Source organism: Anneissia japonica, unplaced genomic scaffold (assembly GCF_011630105.1).
Source record: "Anneissia japonica isolate Jap-2015-1 unplaced genomic scaffold, ASM1163010v1 scaffold287754_len4335492_cov202, whole genome shotgun sequence".
Lineage (NCBI taxonomy): Eukaryota > Metazoa > Echinodermata > Crinoidea > Comatulida > Comatulidae > Anneissia > Anneissia japonica.
The window spans coordinates 1,992,046-2,019,907 of NW_022705543.1; the positions used below are offsets into that span (position 1 = coordinate 1,992,046).

Consider the following 27,862-nt stretch of genomic DNA (forward strand, 5'->3'; position numbering starts at 1 on the left):
AATTAAAAAACAATATTAGTACTATATTAGTGTATATTAGATGGTCAGTGTATCTAGTATAAAAATAGATAATATTAAGAATTGGGTATGATATTTTGCAAAAAAAGCCATAAAAAATATATTGAAAATAGTTTGTTCATTTCTAAACCTCTGGTCAGTAATTTAATGAAATATCTGTATTGTTTTGTTTAGAATGTTTGGAGCCATTTTGACCCAAACAAATAATGTATTAAAAAGTTGAACTTACTTTTTTTCGTATCTGGTCCGTCTTCTGTGTGGTGTAGCCACCTTTTTGAAATGTTGATTGTTATTGTAAGATTTATAAACGTGCAGTACTGTAGGTGTGGATACCACTCATGAAAACCTTGTTTATGTACAGTATGTAGTCATGTGACAAATTACATGTCCTGATACACTGTACTTTTAATATACTTTTTCCTGCTTTTGTTAACTGCTCTCTTTAAGGTCATATTCTATAAGGATTGTTACCCATATCAAAACTTACAAATACGGGCTAGATATCTCGAATGAGCTACAGTATATGATAATGTTAATCTAAATTCACAAAATGTTATCAAAGGAAGCTTGAATTAGATGATATAAGTTACATATTAATGAAAACATTATTTACAATTACTTTGCATTATTTATTTTTTTTAAATGTTATGTTTAAGGAGTAGTACATGATTGTAGACACCTTCCGGTTAGTGAAGGGTGCTTTATTTTTGGTAGCTTCCCTTTATTGTTACCGTTGCATGTCAACAGTAAGGCATTTGAGGGGCGTGTTCCATTCCAGGGACTACCTTCTTAGAGGTACTGACAATTGTGGGTGACTCCATTTGAATTCAAATCTCAATTTTTTTTTGCTGTTCTGCATACATTATCCTGTTCGTTTTATGTAGAGTCTGTGTGTTTGTACAGTATGTCTTTTATGTACAGTACAGTATATGTGTGTCAGTAACTCATAAGCAAATCAGTTTTTTGACCTGCACTGCACTTGCCCATTTTTCTACAGATTTTCTTTAAAAATGTCAACTCTATTGTTCAGTACTGTAGCATGTTCCGGTTGCATTTTCAGAATTTTTTTCTCATTATCTAATTAATTATTCCATTCTGTAAGTGGTTGGATGTGATCTGAAATGAAATGAAAATAAAATAACGCTTAAAAACATTTCACTGGCTTGCGAACAGATCACGAGATTTCGAGTTTACCTGTAGCTGGCTCAATCGGGAAATCTGCACAAGATGGTACTGTAGGAATACTAATCAATTTTGTATCTTACAGTACCTTTATATAGTATCTGGGACAGTATTCTAACACAACGTTTAACTACATACCGGTATTATATTTTATTTATGTGTATGTTGAACCTTGGAAAAAGAATTTCATGTAAAACTTTTACTTGACAATGATAAGGACTTGAATTTGAATCCTACATAACAAAGTTGTATGAATGTGACTCCAGGAATCATCATCATCAGGAATTGAGTGAACAATAACGTCCACTGAATAGCATTAGCAGGAAATCCTCTCAAATGGAATTTCAATTCAGGCTAAAAGTTTTCCTCTGTATAATTCTGGAAATCCTATTTATTACTTCCATATACAATTGTTATAAGTTAATCTATTTTTTCTGTGCTGAGGATGTAGGATGTGTACACTTTACACCTTCTATTTTTGTTTTTATTAAAATCTCCCCTCAAATATGTGACCGGCTCTAGCAAAACCTGCCCTTGTCTCAACTTTTCGCTCAGGCACTCAAACGTTTTAGAATCAGAATTTTTAAACATTTCCAGGTTTTTGCATTTTATAAATATTGAAGAACATTTTTTGCAAAATACCAATCACTAAATATAACTGAAAAGTATATTAAAATTATTTTTAAAATACAAATCTTAACCCTTACAGTACGCTGCCAGCTCTTTTCTTCTTCAGTCAACCAGAGCGCCAGCTGATAACATTACCTCTAATCCCCTGTGCCAGCTAATTATTTAACAAGGTCACTGTAATGCTTATTTTTGATAGTGTATATTATTTGCTCAATAATTCGTAAACTATTCAGATTATGAAAATATAAATCTAAAAGCAATTAATCAGCATTAGTTGGTTTGTACATATATGCTTTTATTTCTGCATTTTATTTATTATTTAGTGAATAAATGATAGGAATATTTTGGCAAGGCCTATCACAAATAGTATATTGGGCCTAGGCCTATATAGCAGAGTATGTGTTTTCAGTCAAATTACTTGCTGATGAAAATCAAAATAACAAATCCTAGGCCTACGTATATTTACTAACATTACCATCACAGTCCAGGCCTAGCTAGGCCTAGGACCAGAACTCTTTATTATCCAGCAGAGCTGTAAAAACTACAAAAGAATAAAGTTTCTCAACATTTCAAAACATCATATTTTTTTAAAAAACTCACACTTCTAACAAAAAAACACCCAGCAAGTTTCACAACAAAATGTGCAGAAATTCATTAGCTTTCATATACAGTAAACACTATTTGGGTTAGTGTTAAAACAGCCACTCTATGGTCGTTTTTTTAAAGACCTTCACCAATTCGCATTTATGCGAAAGGTGGCGTACGGGTGACAGTGAGCCTAATCGCATTTATGTGAAACTAGCATGCACACCAACTGTGCTGCGTTCCAAATTGAATTAACCGTTTTTAAAAAACATGTTTTTGATGTTATTCTGCAGAAACAGGTCCTTATAGTACTTTAAGGTTTAATAACTTATTACATTTCTTGTGAACTTCATTTTTATTATTTTGTAAAAAATGTTTTTGCAGGGTGATAAACGATTGATTGATTGATAGACAGCTTTTGGACAAAAGAAAATATGCGTTCTCTGCAGACTGCTGATTGGACGTCTTCCCTAGTTCCATTCAATCCGGCATCGCTCCAGAGTCTGGAACGGCAGTTTGGGAAGGGAAGCCAAATGGGAGCGACCATCTATGGAGGAACCTCTGACAGTAAGATCTGATTTAGAGTTATTTTATTATTTTACTTTCTTTAACTGTGTATAGTTATTGGTTATACTGTACTCACGGTTTGAGTGCGCTCTGGAGGATCGTGCAAATGCTTTGTAAAGAAATAGGCTATACACAGTGTTTTGTGTAAAATTAGTAAATTTAATTAAAACAATAACAGATCCTGTAAACTATGAACATTTTGTTAACGTCTTGTCATTGAAGTTTTTACTATTGCTTGAGTAATGTATTGTAGTTGGATTTTCTACAAAAATGTGACCCAAGCTCACAAACAGGCTGTAAACTCGCACAGCACTGTATTGAGAAACAAGCCTCAATAGCCAGAACATGCCATAAAATATGAATTTTGTGTGAATTGGGTTTTTGTGTAATAAATAAAGTATAATTATTAATCTTACTATTCCTGAAAGATTGAGTTTAAAATTCAAACTGTAAAAGGCAAAATTTAGCCATTTTCAAATGGGAGTTAGTGAAAATAAATAGGAAATTTCCAAAAATAAGCATTTTTCTCAAAACTTGATTTGAGAAAGTTGAGAAGATGACAATTATTCAAACGGTCATAACTTTGCATCCAGACACCCGATTGAGTTCATTTAACTGTCATTTTAAAGTAAATGATATGTTCTATGCCATTATAACAAAAACTCATTTTGGCTTGAGGGCGAGTTTACAGCCTGTTTGTGAGCTTGGGTCACAAATGTGGTTTTCGTGCATAACACCAGTAACGACTCTTTCAGCTTCCGGTCGCGGGTCACCAACGCATCCTCCAGAAATTTGTTTAATATTTATAAAACAGTATTAGCATTATGTTTTGCTGTGAATATAGAAAAGGTTTGATACTTGTAAGTTTTAACTGTTATTCATTGGTGATCTCTAAAAACTGACTGAATGTAACACCCGTAACTGTGGGATCTACCATAGCGCTTTATACCAAAGTCTCAAAGTGTTCAAGGTGTGGAATAGCTCGTACAATAACTTGCTTCTCCCCTAGTATCTCTTCATTTCTGAGCTACCTGGTAAATCGGTACCAGCTGTCTCTCATCTCTGTCCACCCACAACAGGGGCTGTATGAACCTGCACACCAGGAGTAACCCCCTATTTTTTCGAAAGATGTACTGTGTTCTTTTAAGTGCACATGAGCCAAATTGTGTACACTGGGCCTATGGTTTATAGTCCTTATCCAAGAAGACTTGTTCCACCACATGAACCATAGGCGAACGTGCCATTCAAACCTACACCGATATTATGGCTATATTCTTTGTAATAACATTTTTTTTCTTTATATAGCCTAATCTGCACATCATGCTATATTTTTGTAATGACATATTTGCGAAAAATTTTTCTCCCAGGTGGGAAATGGAACTGGCTTGTACACGGACAAGTGCTGGAGGTTGTTGAAACAATGTCGGGCCAGCGCTTGGCCTCGTTTTGTTTTGACAGTGACAAGAAGTGTGTGATCTCATGTGTGAAGGAATATTGCAGACCGGGCACATCACAGTTACTTGTTGGGCTTGATAAGCAAAATGGCGGAATGCTGTGTCTCTTAGATGTCACAACGTCACAAATTTTGACAAGTGTCATGTTCCCATATAGAGTAAGTGACAACATCAATACAAATTTAACAGTTGGGACAAGGTAAACTGTCTGGTGAATTTTGGAAAAGATTCCAAAAATTCAAGTATGTTATTTGCAATGAGTAAGTGCCTGTTTCAACTGAGGAAAAACACATGTTTTTAAATTGTTAATAAAAAAAACATTTCCCTGCAGCAACAGGCCAACAAACAAAATCACGGTTAGGAATGGGTTCTAAAAATGTGTGATCTGAAGGCCTAGGCTGGTAATAATACTAATGATAATTGGATTTGTAACTATTTTAAGAGGAGCATATTCGGTCTCAGTAGCTGTTCTAAACTAATCATGAAAATCGGTGGAACATAAATTTTAACAATTGCGGTAGCGGGTTAGGGAATTCAAAATAAAAGTACCAGGGAGGATGAAGATCACCTCAGCCCCACCATTCTTGGGGCTGAGGTAAGAAAATTGATAATTATCACCTCTAGGTGGCCGGAAATGGCACTTTATTTTAATGTAATTTCCTTTCCTTCCCATTTCTTTATAATTTAAAAAAACAACAAAAAGCAGGTGATTATGTCTATTTATGAATGGTCCCGAATAGCCTTGGGCCCAAGTACTTTACACTGGCTGCACTGCTCGTAGCTACGTCAGTGTTTTAGGAAGTAGAGAGTGGTCTGAATGAGTGCCCAAGCACATAGCCAGTAACAGCTTCAGTGACCAAAAAATTAAAATTGACTTTTTGATATATTCTCCACATTGTAAGCTTTTTAAAATGATGGGTCATTTACTGGAATCAAATTTCTATTGCCAAAGTTATCTGTGAAAGTATTGTGGCTTTTCTGTACTAAAGTATACAATACTACCACATTCTTATGCTCATACTTAGTTTAACAATTTGCAAAAGTACGCTGGTTTTAGAATGACATGCTTCATACGATGTATTATCAGACATTATTGTTTCTTAACAGGTGACAGCTGTTGAGCCAGTTACCCACACAGGTGGAGTCAATGCACCAAACTTTGCCCTTAGCGATCACCTCAGGTGTTTCTTCGGTATCATTGCTGTGGGCACAGAAGGAGGTCATGTTTATCTAGTTGATCTTCGTCTTGATGATTGCGACGAATATACGCATTCAACCGAGCCAAAAAATATCCTAGTTATAACTCCAGCAATGGCTAACACGCCTGAACTACGAAGAAAATCATCACGTACTGGGGATCACCTATGTTTGGAAGTGGGAGGTTAGTATGCACTGATATTCACAGCCCTACATTAATTTTGTTTTATTCTGTTTAAAAAAAAATCATGTTGTGAATGCAAATCTATGTAAAACGCCACTACGCATGCACAACAGATTGTATTTATTGATGATTGCCTCCGACAATCAGTAGACGGCCTCAACTCGTCTAATGCTCACAGGCAGCGAAGTTTGATTTGCTGTATGACTGTCGTAAGACGCGGTGCCCGGCTGGGATTAACATATTGCATTTGCACATTATACTATCTAAAGGCAAAGGTGTATATATCATTGAGACTTTTCAAAGCCAATGAAATGATAGGGAGCACAGCATGTTTACATTTCAATTTTTTTTGACTAATTAAAATAATTATAAAAAAAATAATAAATAATAATTTAGAGAAAATAACAGTTATTCGACATCAAATGATTTTCTTTCAGGGGCTGTTTTTTTTTATTGACGCCATTTTTTTATTGATGCCATTCTGTTAATAAAAAGAGGATGAAAAAGGATTATCTTTTTGCAAATAGTAAATAATATTATTAATAATTACTGTATTTTGTTAATAATGATATTGATTTTGATTAACTTCAGATAATTTTCATCAAAATCGTCAATATAATTATTCAAAACCCAGTGGTGATGTGTTGAAAGCGTTCCAGAGTGGCAATATCTGCGTGTCGGCCTTGACCTACGTGCCTAAGCTCGGGTCGTTGCTTGTTGGCTTTGACTTTGGATGCTTCCAGGTGTGGCGGCTGGCTGCACCCATACTTGAGTAAGTTTTGTAAAGTATTTTTTATTTTATTTTCATCTAAGTAGCTTTAATTTCAGGATAGACAAAGAGATTTGAATAAAAGGGATATAGAGAGAGCCTTGTTATTTAAATTAAATGTTTTAAGTGGAACAACTGTTTCAAAAACAAGTTATCGGGCAATCTTTACACTTTGATCTAACTGCATGCATGCACACGCCATTACAGACAATATCACACAACAATATATGAACATCTTGATAATATATCGATGATATTTGTTAATTATTCCAACAGGTTCAGTAGTCCTTTAACACAGGTCGTCTCACCTATAACACACTTTGCTTACATGGAACCAGATGATGATCCAGAGAACTTCTCCTACCTGATGGTTGCCAGGGGACCGATGGTTACAGATATCAGGTGTGTTTCTTTTTCTTTGTTTTGGGAAATTTATTTGTAGGAACTATTCCACACCTCAAGCAGTTTGGCATTTTTTGGTGTAAAGCACTATATAAATTCAATATAGTACAAGGCCCCTAAAGTCTGGTTTCCATACAATCGCTACACGCTATCACCTTTCGGTGATTCTGATTGGTAGGTCGAATCAGGGAGCCTTTCCGATTGCACCGGAAACTGCTACACAGTAAAATGGTTGCATTGAAAATACTGTAGCGACAGTGTAGTGATTCTGTATTCTTATTCTAATTATTTAACGGCATTGTGTATTTTTGGTTATTTATGATTCTGCTTATTAATATTTTGTTTAATTATTATGGTTAATTATTATTGGTATTATTATTTTATTATTATATTTATAAATTTTGATATTCCTACTTTTTTATATATTATTATTTTGCTAGTCCATGTTTCCCCAATTGCTTGGAGAGCCCCTTAGACAGTAATTTATTTTACTTTTTGGCAATCCCGCCGGCCCTTGGGAAAACATGGATTAAATTTTTTCGTAGATTTTATTATATTTTGTACATGAACAAGTCAAAAATACCGTAGATGCTTGAATACGCGCCACTCTCGAATAACCACCACTCTCAAATAAGCACTTGCGCGTTGTGACGTGTGCGTACGCATAAGTAAATATTTAAAAATGCTCAAAATTATGCTTTTTTAAAAATCCTGAATTAGCGTATACTTTAGGCCATTTTGAGCATTAAAAATTTTTCAATCAACGTCGCGCAGGCTTCTTGAGAGTCCGAGTTCGGCGGATCACCTAACTCGTCCTAAGTGACGAGTTCAAATCTAGTTATTTATATTATTATTTTTGTTAATTAATATTTCTTTTATTCCTACTATTGCAATTTTATTATCATGATTATATTAGTTGAATAATCAATTATTCCTTTTTCATTTGGCAGCCCCGAAGTGGTAACAGACTTACATTTATTTCAATTAGCTTACGAAAGGAAGGAATTTTATCCTGGACATGGTTACATGTATCATGTAAGTAGTAAGCATTTTATTGTTCCAGTTAGTGGAGTGTTACTGGTAAAGATGTTCGTTTCCTAACCTGAAGCTTTGTCCATATAATCAAATTTTCAGTTGACAATGCCCATATATAGGCATGATGTGCCTATATATGGTTATGATGTGATGTCATCGTGACCATATTTAGGTATGTCCCATAAAATTTGGTAGTCTGGACAGGCTATTAGAGTCCTTTGTGGGTTTTACACCCGCACATATCGTCGATCACATTACAAACTACTACAATCAAAGTAGATTGTGTTAGTTGGTGAAATCACAGTAGCGCATCAAAACGAGTGAGTATTGGTTGTCGGGCACTTTCGTATTCCTTAGCACACAAAAAGTCTAACAACAACTGCGCGTATTTTGACGCACTTTTGTAATTTCACGAACTAACACAATCTAATTTGATTGTGTTAGTTTGTGATGTGAGCGACGATATATTTGTATATCCTATCAAAATGATTGGTTACATTCTTAAGCTCTGTCTGCACTATCAGATGTATGGATTAATATCATCAAAATACATCAAATGGCATCAAATAATGTGATGTATTTTTATAAAAAAGGAATTATCAAATTCCGATTGGTTGGTGTAATTTTTAGTGTTTGCTTATTGGTCAAAAAGTGTTTTCTAAAAAATTTGACAGATGACATGAAAAAAGTTCAACATTTTCAACTTTTTTGATACATTTTGAAATAATGTGATATGACATAATTGTGCCCATATATGGACACATCACATTTTTTGTCACATAAAATTTGATAGTGTAGAGAGAGCTTAAACCCTACCCAGTCTATCAAATTTTATTTTACAAAAACATCTGACATGTCTAGATTAAATCATGACCATATATAGACAGATAATGACTATATATAGTATATCATGACTATATATGGGCATACAACAGTTTTTTTGTTGAACAAAATTTGATAATGTGGAATGAGCTTAAAGCCCTATTGAAACTATCAAATTTTATTTGAAAAAAATCATGTGATATGCCTAAATATGGTCGTGATGACATCACATCATGACCATATATGGGCACATCATGACTATATATGGGCATACATCAGTCTAGACAGGGCTTTACATTGTATTGTTTGAACTGATAGACTATTGATTTGTTTGTTTTTTTTAATTTATTTCAGGAATTTTACAATTGTGAAGCAAGGTTTGAATTTGCACTCACAGCAGATAATTTGAACGCTGAAGACACAACGTCAATAGGAAGTCGATTGATCTCTTGCTACACAGCCCAGAAAAAGAAAACGAGGGGAGACGATACATTTCACGAAGATGAAGAGGACCAAATTGATCTAGGCCTGGCAGTGTTTTGCTGGGAAGCGTCATTGACAGCCGTCGAAGGCTCCTCCACCCCACTGTGTTTCCTGGCTCTGTTTGATCTAAACCGTTGGTACCATGCGCAAATGCCAGCTACTGTTAAGTATGTTCATTGGTGTAATTTTTAATAACAAATTCAAATTTACTTGGCTGCATGCAACATCAAAGGGAATAGACCGGTTTTAGAAGTGTTTATCTCTAGTTGGTCTCTTCATATAACTCTAGAATTTTGTAATCTTATTTTTGCCATCACCTACAAGTGTTGATCTTGCTATGTATTCTAATGTGCGAAACAGAACAAATATATATTTTTAAAAAACTAAGATTTTCACTTGAACAATAGTTATCAGCAAATTGTATTTTAAAAAATGCAGACGTTGAAAATATTTTATATTAAATGAAAATTGAATGATTAACTTTTATGTTTTTTTCCATTACATGGAATAAATGAATATCACCTTTAAATATGTTGTCAACAATATAGATATTGAATTGATTTCTACAGATAGAATGAATGTCACTCCAAAAATTGACAATGCCATTTTATTCTATGTTGCACTTTTATTTAAGCATTATCAGTGACGTTAGTACTATTTGTACTTAAACTTACTGCACATCCTAATTGTTTCTACAATAATTATTGAAGCAATTTTTTATGGTATTTGAAAATGTTTTACTAAGTGAACCCTTGTGTTGGACTTCTTTTGGACGTCCATAGATATCAAAAGGTTTATATCTGCAGGATGTTTTTTTAAGATGTGTAATATAAAAGATATATTTTTGTATTTAGTGTTGAAACATCAACTAATTTGAGCACTGATTTCCTTGTTCAGGTTTATACAAAGGACTGATGTCTGTCCATATTTAGCTTTCTGTTCAATGGAATCAATAATGGAAACTTCAAGTCCAGATGTTCTCCTAGTAAGTAATAACATATACCCAAGACACAGTCTTTGTTAGAATCTAAAACATCCAATTGAAATACAGAATTTATAATTTAAACAATCACATAATTTAATTTTAGCCAATAAGGTGTTTACCTTCAAATCTAAATATTCTGGGTTCAATTTCTTTCAGTGTACAGACATTTATAAAAACTTTTTGAAAGGATGACCGTTCCAGCATATCTCAGAAGGTCGGCTGATGGACAGAGACCCTCTCAAATAATTAAAATAATGTGATGCTTTATCAGTGAAGTCTCATTATGAGCCTTAGAGAGTGGAGATGTTTTGTAGTTTGTGAGTAAAAAATCCTTGTGCTATCACAGGATTTGAATCCAGGACACTGGAATTGGAAGGCAAACACCTTAGCCACCAAGCTACATCTCTCACTACACTTGACCAAAATAAACATCTTCTTTTCCTAAGCCACATAGTAAGGGTTTATGTAGAGTATATTGTGTGTATGCTTGGCTTGTGTATTTTATACTGTTACTTGCATTAACCCTGTTGAATGAAATGGAATACTGTATAAATACAATGAAGACAGTATTGATTGATTGATTGATTGATTTTGGTTTACTGATTGATTGAAAGATTTACGGATTGATTTGATTGACTAGCCTGCAGTGCTTTCAATATAGAGTTAATGAAGATCTTGAGATAATTTCTTTGCGGTTTTTTTTCTTTCAGGATGCATATGTAGATACATCGTTTTTGTCGCGGTTTGTTTCGTCCCAAATTCCTGCTCCAGAGCATCACTTCTATCCCTCTTCACTCAGCTTCAGTGTATCCTGCCTTATGGAGACTGGACTTGTTGAGGCTAGCTTTAAAGGTCACCAGAGACAGGTAATGCTTCCAGGCTATGAAGATGATTGTGATAATGACAATGATAATGATGATGATTATGGCAATGATGATTACGATGTTGATTATTAATATGTTAATAATGATGAAACTGAAGATGATTATTATACTGATGATTGTTGTGACAACAAAAATGTTTAAGCTTTTTGTATTGCTGCATTCTGTTTACTGTCATAAAATATATTTATCTATTATATTTATTTCTAAAATTGTCTTTAATTAGGTATTACATGATATAATGAAGCAAGGGCCAGGCTGTCTAAGGTCACCACTGGCACTGTATAACCACAGCCTTGCAGCAGGCCTGATCATTCCACGAAATGACTACCAAGTAGGCGCTGTTCCAGTGGTATGTTAAAGATGTTACACTTATGATATAGTTTTTAAAGACAAGCGGTCTGTGGTATAATAACAAACAATGGAATTGCTTATTTGAACAAGTTATTATCATCCAATTAAACACAAATGAAAACAATTCAGTTTTTACTGTTTTATAGATTTTTTAGCATAAAGTTCTTAAAATTAATTACCAACCAATTTCAGGGTCTGATTTGTAGTTTAATGGTAAAGACAGGCATACATGGATTTTTTTAGTGTTTGATTAGATATCTTATGACATAGAGAATTGTTTGTCCAACTTTCAGTGACCAAGGGCAGACATGTGAATAATGTTAAAAACATGTGTTATGCCCAAGTATGGTCATGTTGACATCACATCATGACCATATATAGGCACATCATGACTATATATGGGCATACAACAGTTTTTTTGTCAAATAAAATTGATATTTTGGACAGGGATTTAAACTTGGGCACATTGTTTGATCAAATAATGTTTTCTTAAGCCCAGTCTAGGTTGTCAAATTTTATTTGACAAAAAAAACTATTGTATGCCCATATATTGTCATTATCTGCCTATATATGGTCATGATGTGATGTCATCATGACAATATTTAGGCATGTCATATTTTTTTGTCAAATTAAGTGTCTAGACAGGGCTTTAGTCTGACAGACAGACAAATTTATAAATAGTGTGTGCCTATTCAATTTGCTAGGTCTAAGTGTTTACAGTTTGGCATAATATTTGATCAGACAGCACTTGGTTAGTCTGACAGACAGTTTTGATGACGTGTACCTATCATTATTTTCAGGCGGCTCAACGAGAAGCGCTCCTGTCTATGTGCTTAGAATACAACCTCATTAGCTTCTTGGTCACTTGTATATCAAGTTGGTCAACTGGGGGTAAGTAATTTCTTTATATAAAATAATTGTAATAAATATATGATTAATTTTTTACACAGTTTTATCGTAAAAAACATACATTTAGCGATAGTAGATAGTAGATCTTTTTTTAATAGATGTAATTGATCTAATATTTTAATTGCTGTCAATTATTATATATATAAAGTATAACAAAATATTTATTGAAATTAATTTCATTACTTAAATAATTGCTATTTTTACTTTTTAGACTATGTCACAGGGTTAACTTTGAGGACAGTACTCGACTGGGCCTGGCAAACTGTTGCCAGAATCAAGGAGGTCATTGATGAAAAATGTGAGTCTGGCAACCATTGGAATATTGATAATTTAGCCCAAATAATTCTCTGCCTCTGCAAATTGTCACTGATTGTAACAGAAATGATCTATGTTTAATCAGTTAAAGCTCTGTCCACACTATCATATTTTCTTTGACAAAAAACTGTTGTATGCCCATATATAGTCATGATGTGCCCATATATAGTCATGATGTGCCCATTTATAGTCATGATGTGCCTATATATAGTCATGATGTGCCCATATATAGTCATGATGTGCCTATATATGGTCATGATGTGATGTCATCATGACCATATTTAGTCATGTCACATGTTTGTGTCAAATTAAATTTGATAGTCTGGACAGGGCTTTATATAAAGCATTCAAATTGTATCCCAGAGTTAAGCTTTTTTTTTTTTATTAGGCTTTGACCCTTCATGTAAAACTATTCATATTTAGTATATTCATATTAAGAGTATGAATATACTAAATATGAATATACTAAAACTATTCATATTTAGTATATTCATATTTAGAGTATGGATATACTAAATATGAATATACTAAAACTATTGATATTTAGTATATTCATATTAAGAGTATGAATACACTAAATATGAATATACTAAAAGTATTCATATTTAGTATATTCATACTCGTAATAAAAACAATAGTATACAGGGTTCGAAATAACGCTGGTCCGCCGGCCAATGGCTAGTAAAATGCATGGCGGACCTGTTAATTATCCCAATAACAAGTCCGCGTGACCAGTTAAAATGTCAATGAAAGTCTGACGAAATACCTAAAGCTTTAATCATTCACCTCTTAACGATGTCTTTACAAAATATTTCACACATAAGAGTATGAATATACTAAAACTATTCATATTTAGTATATTCATGTTAAGAGTATGAATATACTAAAACTATTCATATTTAGTATATTCATGTTAAGAGTATGAATATACTAAAACTATTCATATTTAGTATATTCATGTTAAGAGTATGAATATACTAAAACTATTCATATTTAGTATATTCATGTTAAGAGTATGAATATACTAAAACTATTCATATTTAGTATATTCATGTTAAGAGTATGAATATACTAAAACTATTCATATTTAGTATATTCATGTTAAGAGTATGAATATACTAAAACTATTCATATTTAGTATATTCATGTTAAGAGTATGAATATACTAAAACTATTCATATTTAGTATATTCATGTTAAGAGTATGAATATACTAAAACTATTCATATTTAGTATATTCATGTTAAGAGTATGAATATACTAAAACTATTCATATTTAGTATATTCATGTTAAGAGTATGAATATACTAAAACTATTCATATGTTAAGAGTATGAATATACTAAAACTATTCATATTTAGTATATTCATGTTAAGAGTATGAATATACTAAAACTATTCATATTTAGTATATTCATGTTAAGAGTATGCAATGCACAAAATATTTGAACAAGCATTAGTCTGAATATCTCACCCCTCCCCTTTTAATCCCAAAGTTTTTCAGGTTTTTTAAGTATATTTACCATTTCATTTATCTTTTTGTTTTAGGTATATTCTTGTATAATGGTTATGGTAATTACGTTGAGGGCCTGGTAATGCGGATGTTGGATAAGTACTCAATCCAGTTGAACCATATCATCACCATCTTCCAGGCGTTGATTGAACAGTCTGTACAAATTACTCAGCAGGGTAAGTGCTGCTATCATATTATTCTCTGCTCAGACACTTGTTTGTGTAGGTAGATTTTATTTTGTAAACACATATGTCCATATTTAATGATAACTGTACGGCTGTCCCGAGGCAAAACAGCGTAACTGACATTTTTGTCGATTTTGAGGTAATATCATTTAGGAGTATATTAAACACTTCTGAATTACCTGTGAAAATTTCAGGTCTCAACAGTGAGTCGTTTCAGATATAGCACCACTATCTTTAGGCACAAACTTAAAATCTAGTGATTTTCCGTGGTAAAAAAACGGAACTACAAGATTACGGGGCAAAACAACGTATCTACTATAAAGGTACGTTGTTTTGCCTCGGAATGGTATTCAAAAATTGTTTAGAGCAGATGGAGTTTGGCAAGGTGAAATCAACTGGTTATTGGGGTTTCCATATCAATAATCCTTACGACGACGTATGAACAAGCTAAATAATGCATATGATTGCCCCCAAACGTGATAAATTGCAAAAATATGTCCCATTTGCAACAACACAGAGTCTGACATGTTTCTGAGGCAAAACAACGTATCCTGTGAATATCGCTAATAACTTTGCAATAAACAAATGGTTGTAATTAAAATTTTACATAGAATCACAATATATACAGATACAATCCTGCAAAATTTCAAACGGGTACGACAATTTATTACCAAGTTGCAAACATGCAAACTTTAACTCTATTTTTCTTCAAAAGTGAAAATTTCAAGTTACATTGTTTTGCCACTGAACAAACATGTAGGCCAAAACAAACATCAATACAAATGTCAGACAGTATGACTTCCGTGTCAACATATTGGAAGTTTCACTTTCTGTAACTCGGAATGTTTGTAACCGTGCTGCAGACTTTTTGCAACCTGGATATTTCATAAACTTTCATTATGTTTTGGTTAGGAATCATCAGTGATACATTCATATAAGCCATACAGAAAACAGTATGTGTATACAGGCTCATTTTTGTATTTACAGACACATTTATATCTAATTTAGACACTGATAGACACTGATAGATCTAACGTCTTCATGTCTACCTACTATATATATATATACAAACTCTCTTGTATTAAAATACACACAACTGTAGTAACTAACAGATAGATTTTTAGGTCTACAGACATAATAAAATAATAATAATAATATGTCGTTCTTATATAGCACTTAATTAGGTCAGCAGACCCTTTGTTACGCTATACATGCATCGTTTAGCCATTATACAAACGGGTTTAGGTCTGCAGAAACCTGTGTGGTTATACATGCATTTGGATGCCAATACAGATAGTAATGTAAATAACAGACATTCAGGTAACTTAAGGTGTGCCATAGGAACGCATTAATGAATTTTTTGCGATATACTGTAGGTGTTACATAGTATTTCTGCACAGCCACCTTTATGTCATGTCCTATACTAACACTTTATATTAATATACCGTAAATGCTTGAATAAGCACTGCGGTGCTTATAACATTTTTTGACGTTTCAGTGCAGCGCTTATTCAAGAGCGGTGCTTAAAAAAAAGTACTTGAGTGGCGCTTTCCACGCCCGTTCCCATATTACCTATCTAACATATTTCTGTAGTTCAGTAGGCCTAATGTCTTCATTGCGTTATTTATTCATTTTACCGCTACACATTGTATTAAAACCCTGTTTCTCAAAGTGTTTCATTGCACACAGGGTATATACTCTTGATTAAGCGCCACCGCGCTTATTCAAGAGCGGTGTTTAGCAAAATAAATCAGGTTTGGTGCGGTACTTATTCAAGCATTTATGGTACTGATACATTTATTACTTCTACTGACACCTGTAAGTTTTATTTTATATATCGACACCTGTAGTTTGTGTAATATTAACACATGTTTGTCATATTTTGACACCTGTATGTCTTGTACCCACCCATGATGCTATTTACTGACACATGTATGTCCTAAATTGACACCTGTATATCTTATACTGACACCTGTATATTTTAAACTGATACCTATATATCTATACTTGCACCTGTATTAATACTACACTCTACTGAAACCTATATCTTATACTGACAACTGTATGTCATATATTGCCACCTGTATATCTAATACTTACAGTGCATCCCTGTATAACTATACTGACGCCTATATATCTCATACTGACACCTGTAATGTATATCTCATATTGACACCTGGAATGTCTATCTCATATTGACACCTGTATGTGTTACACTGACAACTGTACATCTATAGCCATGTATTAGCACCTGTGTTGGTTTGTATTTAAACAAATGAAAGTGTGTCTTAACTGACAGTACAAAATATCCCAATATGTATATGCACCTGACTGTTAAAAAAAAAAAAAAAAATCTGTTTCTTGGCAACTTTGTGACAGACAGATACTTAAGGTCACACTCCTAAAAATTTATTTACAGCATATAAAAAATATGTTTTCCACCGGAGCCTGATTTTAAGGTTCTGTACTCACAACACCATGTCTTCATACAATGTGTGTTTGACTAAATTTATGGATACGTGTATTTGACTAAATTTATGGATATGTGTATCTGCCACCAACACATTATCCAACATTCATATTCAAATTAGTAAAATTTAGTTAGTTTTACTTGAGTCGGAAATTGTTATTGGTCGATCCTCATAAATCGGTTCTCCTCTCATTTGGTTGACGTGATGAAGTCGTTTACACACTTCAAACCATTGATTCGTACAGTTATTTCCATTCACAGCAATACTTTCCATAGACCCCTGTCGCAACGTAATCGATTTCAAATTCACGAGTGGAGTGAACAAATCACATTCTAGATATTCCAAAGGGTTGTATTCCAATTTGAGTTTTGTTAGCCGTTGCAGGTGATGAAAGGCATCTTGGGTTATGTGTGAAATCCGATTCTCACTAAGATCAACTTTTTCAAGTTTACCAAGTGAGGGCGACATAAATTCATGCGTTATATTTACAAGGCCATTATTCTTCAACTCCAAATTGATGAGCTTCGGGTAATTTAAAAATGCGCCATTCTCAATTGTGTGGATCCTGTTGTTGGCCAACCCAAGGCGCGTCATCGCTGTCAGGTTGCCACTGTCCTTCGTGACAATGGAAATGAAATTTGACCCAAGGTAAAGCCGCTTAAGTTTCGGTGTACAAGTCTGCAGTAGTGCAGGAAAGTTCACTAGCTTATTATTACTTAGATTTAGGACTAGAAGAGCGGTCAGGCCTTTAAAGGTGTCGGCAGTTAGTATTGTTAGGTCGTTGTTTCGTAGCACTAGCTTTTCGAGATTAGTAAGATTACTGAACGTGAAGTTGGCTATCTCACGTAAATTATTTTTCTTGAGATTGAGTTCTCTTAGTAATTTGAGGTTTTCAAAATCCTCAGAACTTACACTTAACATCTGGTTATCCCCCAACTGAAGGTCAGTAGTGTTCTGTGACAAGTTGCTGGGAACCTTCGTGAATTGCAAGCTGGAACAGTTAGTGAGACCCTTGGCTTCATTGCATTTGCAATGAGTTGGACAAGTGAACGACGAAAGAACAGACAGTGATGTTCCGAATAAAATATTGATGCTGACGACATAGATAAATTTTGAATGTGTAGTCCCTTCGTTTATTATCATCTTGAGTCCATATTCAAATCAAATTTTGTATAATAAAAAATTTGTAGTCCTATAAAGAAAGGAAGAATGGTTGTTAAAAACTTACTTATCCTGAAATCCAAACCCTGTGTTAAATAATAGAACGAAGCACACTGTTATTATTTGATTATTTATAGGCACTAGCATATCATCAAAACATTATTGAACCTTCTTACTTTTCCTTGACTCTACTTAATGACATGTACAGTATTGTCTACATTGGAATTTAGTTGAATGTGGTTAAGATGCTTGCCTTCTAATCTCAGGGTCCTGGGTTCGATTCTTGTCACAGCAGAACTTTTCCTCACGACTAAATACAACTCCACTCCCTAAGCCTCGATAAGAGACTTATAAAGCATCTTTCCATTGAGTAAGTGGCAAGTGTACTTGCTGTTGGATGTGAAGGAACTAAAACAAAAATTTAGTTTGTATACAGTAGTTATAGTAGGTATTAGCTTTCTATTAACTGAAATGATGTTACAGTATATAGCTTTAATTATTTTTGTCAGAATTATTTTATGTTTAGTAAATCGGAAAAATTTGCAGTTTAATATTTTAATTAATTTTGTAGTTTTACAGATTCTTTTAACACAAAATGATTATTAGTAGTAGATAGGAAGTAACATTATTATTAACATTATTATTATTATTGTTATTGTTATTGTTATTATTGCATTATTGTTATTTATTTTAATTTTCTAATTCATATTTTTATTTTTTATTATAATTATTATAATAATTTTAATTATTGTTATCAACTTCATGCCAAAATTTGGTTCGTCACCAACACTTAGTAATGTTTTCCTTGTAACTTGGTTAAATTTTTACAAAAATTTCATTCATATCATCATCAGTTGATTAGTTTTTGAAATGTCTTGTCTAGGACATTTGCTCTTAAATCCCCTTAAATGGTCCTCACATCCACACCCTACTACGAATCGTCACCAAAATTTTATCATTTCTACATTTGGCTGTACCTAACACACCCTGCCTGTTATTTTCAATTATGTCTGTGCAGCCGTTTTGAGATATTTCGCACACAAAAAAAAAACCACATTAATACACAAAAATGTTATACACACACCCCGACATGCACACATACACAAATTTACATGACTGAAAAGATATATCTCCTGGCTAAGATAATAACAATTTAGTAAAATATTATAACCTCCTCATAGCAGTAGTTGTACGTCTGCTTAATTGATCTCATTCCCACAGCGTAGGCTTACGCCTAGAATAGGTATGCCACTCAGCTAGAGTGGTTGTTGGTTAATAAATTAACCTAAATGACACCATCTTAGGAATGATTAGTAAATACAGTATGTTACTACCCCTACCTCATTTTAATATTGTTGTTCGCAAAACACTGCAGTCATCTTTAAACCTGAAGAGGATTTAATCGTTGAGCAGTCACCTTGTTGATCCATTCATTGGTTTTTTTTTTTACCGATCTGGCTGTTGCCATGGTTACTCATCAAACAGCACAATACAATTGATATTTTCTGGTTGGCTGAATAAAATCCAATTTAAGTGCCTGACTGGCTATGATTCAAGGCCTGTCAACAATGCAAGGTCAAGTCTATAATTGTGTTGTAACAAACATAATGCTGTACAAAATACTTTATTGTTCATATACATACAGAAAGGAGTATATTATATTACAGTAACAATAAATGGATTCTAAGTAGCCAAACAGTAGCTGAAAGGTCCGTAATTGTTTGGGCTGATTGTTGTATCCATTTTATGTAGGTTAAAACATCAAAATATTGTAATATATTTTTTTTAAAAAGCTTACTGAAAAACAAATAAAAACAATCTTTGGCTAGATTTGCTGTCAGATTTTTATTTGTCAGACTCAAAAAAATATTTGGTCAGATTTTGTCTGATGAAGTACATCATTTTTGGACAAACTTGTTCTATTACCTGTAGGAAATGTACACAGTCAAGTCTGATGAGATTTTTTCAGTTGATTGTCATATGTAACTGCTGTAGAAATTCATTAAAAGTATCATGGTGTAGTATTAACATTCAGTACAAAACATTGTTGACAGTTACACATTTGAAGATCTTTATATCTAGAAAAAAAAAATAGAGAAAAAAATCTGTTTCAAAATCAACTGTTTACAGATATCTGTTTACAACTTTGCATCAGTGAAGTTGATTGACAGATTAAATGCTTTTCTTTCATACATAGTATATAGAATAATTTGTTAAATATATTAAACTTGACATTTTTTTCCCTGACCTAAAGTTTTGACCTTTGACATTATAGGTCAGGCTGATCTAGAGACCAAGCTAAATGTTATAATGCTGATATCCAATCACCTTCAGGCTGTCATTTGGTTCATCAGAGTCGGGTTACTACCAGAGTGTCCAGGTATTAACTTTAAATGTTTCTCTTGCATGAGCAGATTTCAAATATTATATTGTGCAACTCAGGCAGTTAAGGATAATGACCCCAGAATGATTGTATTTTAAACTGACAGTAAGGGATTAATGTGTGCTTATGTCAACTTGTTGGAGCCACTGTTTCACTTCAAAATTTTACTTTATTAATTATTTACTATTACTTCTCTGTACGTTTAATCAGTATATTTATATTTATCTTTTATTATTTCATTTTTATTTATTAGTTAATATTTTTTATTTTAAAGAAAATTATATTTCATTGTAAAGATAGGTTAAGATAAAATTTATTATTAAATGATACATATAATTATTTTGGTCTTACAGCATGTATAATTTGTTTAAATTAATTAAAATTGGTTTTAATTCTACTTAGATGATGGACAGCCCAACCTTGATGGCCAGTTCCTGTACCCGGCCAACAGGCTTAGGGAAGCATTCAACCAACGGAGGCAGGAATTGCAATCTTTTACACGGTAAGAAGAATGCAAATGCAATGTTGATTGAGGTAGTCCTAGTTGTACTGGTGGTTGTAAGGATTGTGGTATTGGTAGTAGGGATTGTGGTCGTAGTGGTTCTAGGAATTGTGGAGTGGTGGGGATTATGTGGTGGTAAGTTTTGTGTGGCAGTAGGGATTGTGATAGTGGTAGTACAGTAGTAGTGGTGGTGGTAGTAGTGTTGGTAGGAATGGCAGTAGTGTTTGTGGTTTTACTAGGGATTGTGGTAGTGGTGGTAATAGTAGTGATGGTGGTACTCCGTAGTAGTTGTACTAAGGATTGTGGTACTGGTGGTAGTGGTGATGGCAGTAGCAGTGGTGGTAGGAATTATGTGGTGGGGTAAGGATTGTGATAGTGTTGGTAAAAGGATTGTGTGGTGGTAAGATTTGTTGTAGTGGTGTTAGAAGTGATGATGGTGTTAGGAATGGTAGTAGTTTTTGTGGAGGTGGTATGGAATTATGGTACTAGTGATGGTGAATGTCATAGTAGTGGTAGTAGTGATGGTGGTATGGTTGGCAGTTAGTGCAGCTGGTGGCGGTAGTGCTTTGTGATGGTGATGTATTATTATTATAGTATTAATGCTGGTGTTAGAAAAGGTAGTAGTGGTGTTAGTGTGGTGATAGTGTTATGTTGATGATAGTGATTACAATGATAACTGAATATGCAAATTGATTGTGAATATTGATTTTGCTAATTCATATTTTAATCTCCATTATGACTAATTTTAGACATGCATCCATTCTGTATTAAATATGCAAAATGATTTATTTCTCAGTTCGGGTGGTGATAGTGATATATTAATGATTGATGGTATCATTGATGAACTCGGCGACCCCATCTCGCATCTGTGGGACCGAAAGGAGGAAAGCGGTGGTAACGGAAAATATCCCCCTCCCAGTTTACATGTATGTCTGAGTCTTCTGAATATGCTTTCTGTATTTTAAAAGCAAACATGAAACTTTGTGTTGCTAAGTATACAATAACATTTAAAATTTAACTTTATGGCTGTTCTTAGCATGTGTTTACAACCTGTTACAGCATAGCAATTTTTCTCTACTAAAAACATCTCTTTAAGCCTTTTAATGGGAATTAAATTTTGTCTACACTTAAATTTTGTGACATAATAACTGATAGACCCATATTTGGCTATAGTATATCATCATCATGCCCATATATGAGCACATCGTACACATTATTTTATTTATTTAAAAGAGTCGCTGAATATCAGGTGTCCTTTTCAGATAATAATTATATGGGTAAAAAATAACCTTATTTTCTTGATTTTTTTTTATAGTAACTTAGGCACTCAGAACATGCTTTTAACCTGATGTTTTAATTTTTTTTTTATAACAACATAGGCACTCTAGACATTAAGTAAATGCTTTTCATTCATACACAAATATAGAATATTTTGTTCAATATATTAGACTTCATATTTTTTTCTCTGACCTATTTGAACTTTGAAATTAATTTACAGGAACTTAGGTACTCAGAACATTATTTTAACCTTATTTTGTTTATGTATTTTTAATGTGTTTTTCATCCTTTTTTGTGTTCGATTTTTTATTTTTTAGTATTTTAACACTTTTTGTATCTGAGGTTTTAAATAAGTAATGTACTTTTCATTGAATTTATATTTGAATGTATTTTTATATTATGCAAGGTTTTAAATTTTAACAAGCATTCCATTTCTTCATTTGGAGATAATAAAGTTATTCTGATTCTGATATTATTTTTGTATTTTGTTTCTATGGCAACATAGGCACTCTTAGACATTTATTTACTGGAGAATGTGCCTCTTATGACGAAGCATTGCATTGTGGGGTATCTACTCCAGGATCTGCAAATGTGTCTTGATCATGAAAAACATGCTGAGGTAGGAACTTAAAGCTCATCCCAGACTATCAAATTTATTTGAAAAAAACAGGTGACAGGCCTAAATATTGTCATAATGACATCATTATGACAATATTTAGACATGTCACCTGTTTTTGTGACATGACATCATTATGACTATGTTGTTTCTTGAAATCAAATGAACGATCATTAAAGTTTTGTATTAATGTTTGGTTAGCAGAAGTACTGTATTTTATGTTTGTAATGGTATCCTGTTTACTTATTTTTAAATGGGGGTTAAACTTGAAGTTTCTTGAACTTAATTGACCTGCATCCACACACAGTTTTTTTCCTATTGTTATGACATATAATTATGAAATATTATTTATGTGAATGTTATTTTGTGTGTGAAAAAAGCTTAATAAAGAAAGAAATGGTAATGGCTGTGTACTTCTATAGCGCATTACAGAACATTCTCTATGCGCTTAAAAAGCAAAGTCTTGGAAGAACAAAATTCTAAACCGAGAAATATCTGAAAACAAACAAAAAAGAGACAGAAGACAGCAGAAGGAATCTGTGTCACTGCTCCCTCCTCCAGCACATTGAGACCCTAAATAAGGCTTGCTGGAACATGATTCACAGGTGCTCCACTGACACAGGCATCTGACTGCCCTATCCAACAACCAGATTAAATGAGTAAAACAGTTTACAATGAATAGTTAAAAATTCCAGACACTATAAAGTGCTATACAAATGGCACACATTTATATTATCGTTTAATATTCTTTTAGCTTCTTAAGCGGATAGGGCAGTTTGAACACACTTTCTGCATACCCCCTGGCGTTGCCAGGTTACTTCATGGATTCTTTCTCCTGGATCATAAAATCTTTGAGGTAAGAAATTTAAACTTTGACCTTTATGAACATCTGCCCACTTACCCAGTGGAAAAATATTTCAATGCTTTTGTTCAAGTTTATTTTGTAGATATTTTTACCTTTTAATTGAATCGATTAAATAGCTTTTTGTGGCTTACATTGTGATTATGACAGTTTCATTCAGCAAAACTAATTAAACATTACTAGTCATGTAAAGGTTACATTACAGTAGGAAATGAAAGGTGCATATGATACATGCCCTTTTGTAGTTAATATAAATTAATTGTTAAGGTATAGTAATTATGTTAATATGGATAGCAATAAATATTTAAAAAAAAACCTGATGTCAGTAACTATCATTGTATCAATGATTCAGACATATTCTTGTATAGAAACCCATAATGGCTAACATTATTATTAACTTGTTTACTATGTATTTATATTTAAGTCCACTATATTGTCATATAATGTTATTTTTAGTTGGATATATTTATTATAGGAATTATACATATTTATATTTATTATGTTTCCTTTTTATTTTTTGAGCTTGTGCTTTAAAGTTAGATTGTAGACTTGGAGGATTTATGGAAACATATAAAACAAGAAATTTAACACTTGTTTTAAGCAGTAATAAATTTGATGTTTGTTTTCATTTTTCATATTGTATTGTTTGTATGAAGGTCCTTTACATTAATATAGATACTCCTACTGGCCAAAAATTAACCAAAAAAAAAAAAAAAACCTCAAAAAACTGGAATGAAACTTACAGACCCACTTGACCATTGTACTGTAATTCACCTGATCCCTATTAATCACCCCACCCCTTTGAATCACCTGAACTACCAACTCTTAATAAGTAATGAAAATTGATTTATTTCTACAGGATGCTATAATGACTTTCCTCGACCCTCTAATCAACGTGGATCTACCATCGTGGCAACACCAGCGAATAATGAAAGCGTTCCTTTACCACAATAACAGCAAAAAAGCACTGCATTACCAGCGTATGCGCAGCCCGCCACTCAACACGCTGGAGGATGTTCAGATGCATCTAACTGTTCTTCTTGCCAATGGGTATATGCTTCATCTTTATTAATCTAAGTAGTTACTTAAAAAATGTTTTATTTTCTTGTCGAATACTCTTATAATTGTAATGTTTTTTTGTTTTTAATTAATTTTCAAAAAATGTTGAATGCATTTATGTCATTTGTATAGCAGAAACTAAAGTGGAAACTACTTATAAGTTGTATACTCATCTGTTTGTAAGACATGAAACAAAATATTACTTATAAATTGTATCTATTTTTGAGACATGTAACTAAATATTTATTTTATATTTTAATCATTTGGGTGGTGGAAAATACTGTTGAAGAAATGTGTTATTTTTAGGTACTCTATTTTTTTATGTGTACTGTACTTGTATTTCCTATGTTCTGAGGGCTTCCCCGTAAAGCCAGCCTTACTGAGTGGAACAACCTTTTGAAATGTCAGTGAAGATTTTAAGAATGAAGATAAACACTAAATTATTTACTAAGGGAGAAATAATGAACAAACTTGATTTTTTTTTTCAGATTAACAGCTGAAGCATTTCAATTTCAGAGGAAGTACAATGACCCAGCCTCTGCACAGGACCTCCTTCTCCATCTTTTCCTTGGCTGTCAACAGAGTAAGTCAATCTCTTGTCATAAAATTTAAGCATTTTTTGTATAGATCTCTGAAAGTTCCAAATACACAGTGCTGCAGACAGATATTAATAATAAATTCTTGCATACACCACAGTTCTGAAAAAAATAGTTGTTTTTTAGTGACAGACTCTTGATGTTTGAATTAAGCTGCTTCAGTTTTCGTCAGGAAAATAGTATCCAAGTCCAAGAATGTACTTATATGATTTGGAGAGTGAAGCTCACTGTTCATTAACCAATTTATTACAATTTTTAGTTACATTTAACTGATTGTCTAAATTTCTGTCTAGACCATCAGATTTTATTTAACAAAAAACTGTTGTATGCCCATATATCATCATAATGTGCCTATATATGGTCATGATGTGCCCATATATAGTCATAATGTGCCTATATATGGTCATGATGTGATGTCGTCATGACCATATTTAGGCATGTCATAATAGACTGGAGCTTAAGACTTTTCAGACAGTTTTAGTGAAGAAAACAAAACAACCAATAAAAATTGTGGTTAAAAAGCCATCTACAGTTTGTTCTATAGGCAATTTATTTGTCAAAACAATTACAACCAGAAATTAAAATTATTTATTTTATAAATAGAATTATTTAATATTTAATATATATTTATTTCATAATAATATTTATTCATTATTTACAGCCCACACAATGGACAACCTTTTGCAGCTGCATTTTAATGATGAGGAGGAAGCCATGCTTGTTCGCTACCTTGAAACTAGTACAGAGCCCAACTCTCAGGAGTTGCTTGTGATGCACTTCCTCCAGCGAGGGCGCTATGTCGAAGCTATACAATTAAATGAGCGTCTCAAACAACGAAACTTCATGGTAAGTTGGACTTTATCATTATAAAACAATGCTAAATGTTTTACATTTATGCATTAATCTATTTTTATTGTCATCATTAAACTAAATTATAAAACATCAAAAGGATTAAAAACAGAAACAATAATCAGTGAATTAAGAAGTCAATTCCGGAGATCTGCAGTGGTGGATCTAGGAACTATAGTGGGGGACCAGGGAGAGACTCTGGCAAATTGCGGGAGATTTTGGACCTCTGGCTTCTATAGTACATGAAGAATTAGACATTCAGTTGTGCCCTATGTACAAGATCATAAAGACCTCAAATGTCAGTTTTAATAATAAGGAGGTTCTACCATGCCACCAAATGCGCACACTTCGTCAAACATCCCCATGCTTCGTGTTTGATAGAGATATGAATTCCGAGCTCGAGTTTCACTCAGTGCATTAGCGCTTAAAAGCAGCAGACTTTCTTTAGGCTTCTTCTTTGTGTTCTTTGAAAAAGCACGATTGAAAATTGATCGCCGTAAAGATGTTTCCTCAACTTCTAGCGGGCACCCTTCTACATGTTTGCCAAACAAGTTTAAGTTAAACTTATACACTCCTCTCTTTGTAGGTGTGTATTTAACCTCAAACTCATTGTCCTCGGCCTCGAGTACGCTAACCGAGATTGGTTTAAAGTTGGGGTCCGTGGCTTCAGCGGTTAAACCTTTTGTCAGGATTGGCATATCACGAGGTCTGGGTGTATCAGTTTTTATTAGTATTGTCCGCTGGTTGGTGGTCTTGCATTTAGGTTGAACTATTATGGTACACGCTATTGAAGATTTTGTTTCTGACATTGGTGGCTGTTGAGATTCCATCCAACCAGTAGAGGTATAAGTTTTCGACTTGATATCTGATGGAAACACATTAGTTTTACTTGTCTGTGATGGGCAAAAATCGGCAGAGTTATGATGTAAACTTCCTCTGTGTTCTGATGATATTTTCTGAGGAATATTCCTTTTACAATTCTCCATCATGTTCCTGACTGCCCAATTGTCGGGTATGACTGTGGATATATCTTCTGACGATTCACAGACCATGCGACAGAAAGGGCAGCGAATGATTCCGTGTTTGTAAATGCTTTTGCCGCACAACAGACACAGTGTGTGCCCACAGCGTGGCAGACATTTTGGTCTTCGCGTATCGTTGTCAAAACTACAAAGGCAAATCTGACATGTGAAAAATTGTTCATCAGCTGGATTTGCTGTCATTTTCTCACCACGTTCATTTAATCGCTTCCACATCTGAAATAGATGATAGATTGATGTAATAACATTTGGTTATTAAGAAACAAGTCATTTTATGGCATTCTAAACCGAAGCAATTTCCTCGTTCAAATATTGGCTATACAATAATACAATATTATAATGAATATAAATGCGCTATAATCCAGTCCGAAATGTAGCAATATCCGAGGTTGCATTTTTTTTTGCTATATTTTTTAAAATTTGGATATGATGTAGAGTAGACATTGATAAATCAAAAAAGTATGTGCAACATTTTTTTTTTCATACGTAAGGGGGGTTGCCAGCAGTTTCAAAATGGCCGCCATTTTTTCCTAAAGTGTTCACTAATACTGTAAGTTTATGTCATTAAAATGCAGTA

At 33.3% G+C, this 27,862-nt stretch overlaps 4 protein-coding genes across 11 annotated transcripts in view; 1 reads left to right on the top strand and 3 right to left on the bottom strand.

Annotated features, from left to right (window-relative positions):
• Window positions 1-368, bottom strand: part of LOC117105817 (G-protein coupled receptor 157-like) — a 9,147-nt gene extending 8,779 nt beyond the window's left edge. Inside the window, exon 1 of the mRNA XM_033247118.1 lies at window positions 248-368. The gene's annotated coding sequence lies outside the window, so the exon portion shown is untranslated. The remainder of the gene's footprint in view (window positions 1-247) is intronic.
• LOC117105813 (protein ELYS-like) overlaps window positions 1-27,862 on the top strand; it is a 43,812-nt gene that overhangs the window by 1,840 nt on the left and 14,110 nt on the right. For both annotated transcript variants that reach the window (XM_033247106.1, XM_033247107.1), the window contains exons 2-22: window positions 2,800-2,982; window positions 4,350-4,594; window positions 5,544-5,817; window positions 6,409-6,589; window positions 6,863-6,988; window positions 7,939-8,023; window positions 9,200-9,495; window positions 10,226-10,313; window positions 11,024-11,179; window positions 11,421-11,546; window positions 12,349-12,439; window positions 12,669-12,755; window positions 14,319-14,459; window positions 20,376-20,480; window positions 20,886-20,985; window positions 21,782-21,911; window positions 22,769-22,882; window positions 23,634-23,735; window positions 24,601-24,791; window positions 25,289-25,383; window positions 26,058-26,242. In XM_033247106.1, the coding sequence (XP_033102997.1) occupies window positions 2,850-2,982; window positions 4,350-4,594; window positions 5,544-5,817; window positions 6,409-6,589; window positions 6,863-6,988; window positions 7,939-8,023; window positions 9,200-9,495; window positions 10,226-10,313; window positions 11,024-11,179; window positions 11,421-11,546; window positions 12,349-12,439; window positions 12,669-12,755; window positions 14,319-14,459; window positions 20,376-20,480; window positions 20,886-20,985; window positions 21,782-21,911; window positions 22,769-22,882; window positions 23,634-23,735; window positions 24,601-24,791; window positions 25,289-25,383; window positions 26,058-26,242 (3,051 nt within the window). In that variant the 5' untranslated portion in view covers window positions 2,800-2,849. The remainder of the gene's footprint in view (window positions 1-2,799; window positions 2,983-4,349; window positions 4,595-5,543; window positions 5,818-6,408; window positions 6,590-6,862; window positions 6,989-7,938; window positions 8,024-9,199; window positions 9,496-10,225; window positions 10,314-11,023; window positions 11,180-11,420; window positions 11,547-12,348; window positions 12,440-12,668; window positions 12,756-14,318; window positions 14,460-20,375; window positions 20,481-20,885; window positions 20,986-21,781; window positions 21,912-22,768; window positions 22,883-23,633; window positions 23,736-24,600; window positions 24,792-25,288; window positions 25,384-26,057; window positions 26,243-27,862) is intronic.
• Window positions 14,496-19,559, bottom strand: LOC117105816 (leucine-rich repeat-containing protein 15-like). 3 transcript variants are annotated; one of them, XM_033247115.1, is made up of 3 exons: window positions 19,441-19,548; window positions 18,354-18,508; window positions 14,496-18,131 (listed from the first exon to the last, which is right to left on the bottom strand). In XM_033247115.1, exon 3 carries the CDS (start codon window positions 18,080-18,082, stop codon window positions 17,066-17,068), a length of 1,017 nt encoding a protein of 338 aa, XP_033103006.1. In that variant the 5' UTR covers window positions 18,083-18,131; window positions 18,354-18,508; window positions 19,441-19,548; the 3' UTR covers window positions 14,496-17,065. The 3 variants fall into 3 exon arrangements, with proteins under 3 accessions (XP_033103006.1, XP_033103008.1, XP_033103007.1); XM_033247117.1 differs by having other exon boundaries at window positions 18,277-18,508; XM_033247116.1 differs by lacking the exon at window positions 18,354-18,508 and having other exon boundaries at window positions 19,441-19,559.
• Window positions 26,275-27,862, bottom strand: part of LOC117105815 — a 12,018-nt gene continuing 10,430 nt past the window's right edge. For all 5 annotated transcript variants that reach the window (XM_033247111.1, XM_033247112.1, XM_033247109.1 and 2 more), the window contains exon 2: window positions 26,275-27,501. In XM_033247111.1, coding sequence (XP_033103002.1) covers window positions 26,551-27,501 — 951 coding nt within the window. In that variant the 3' untranslated portion in view covers window positions 26,275-26,550. The remainder of the gene's footprint in view (window positions 27,502-27,862) is intronic.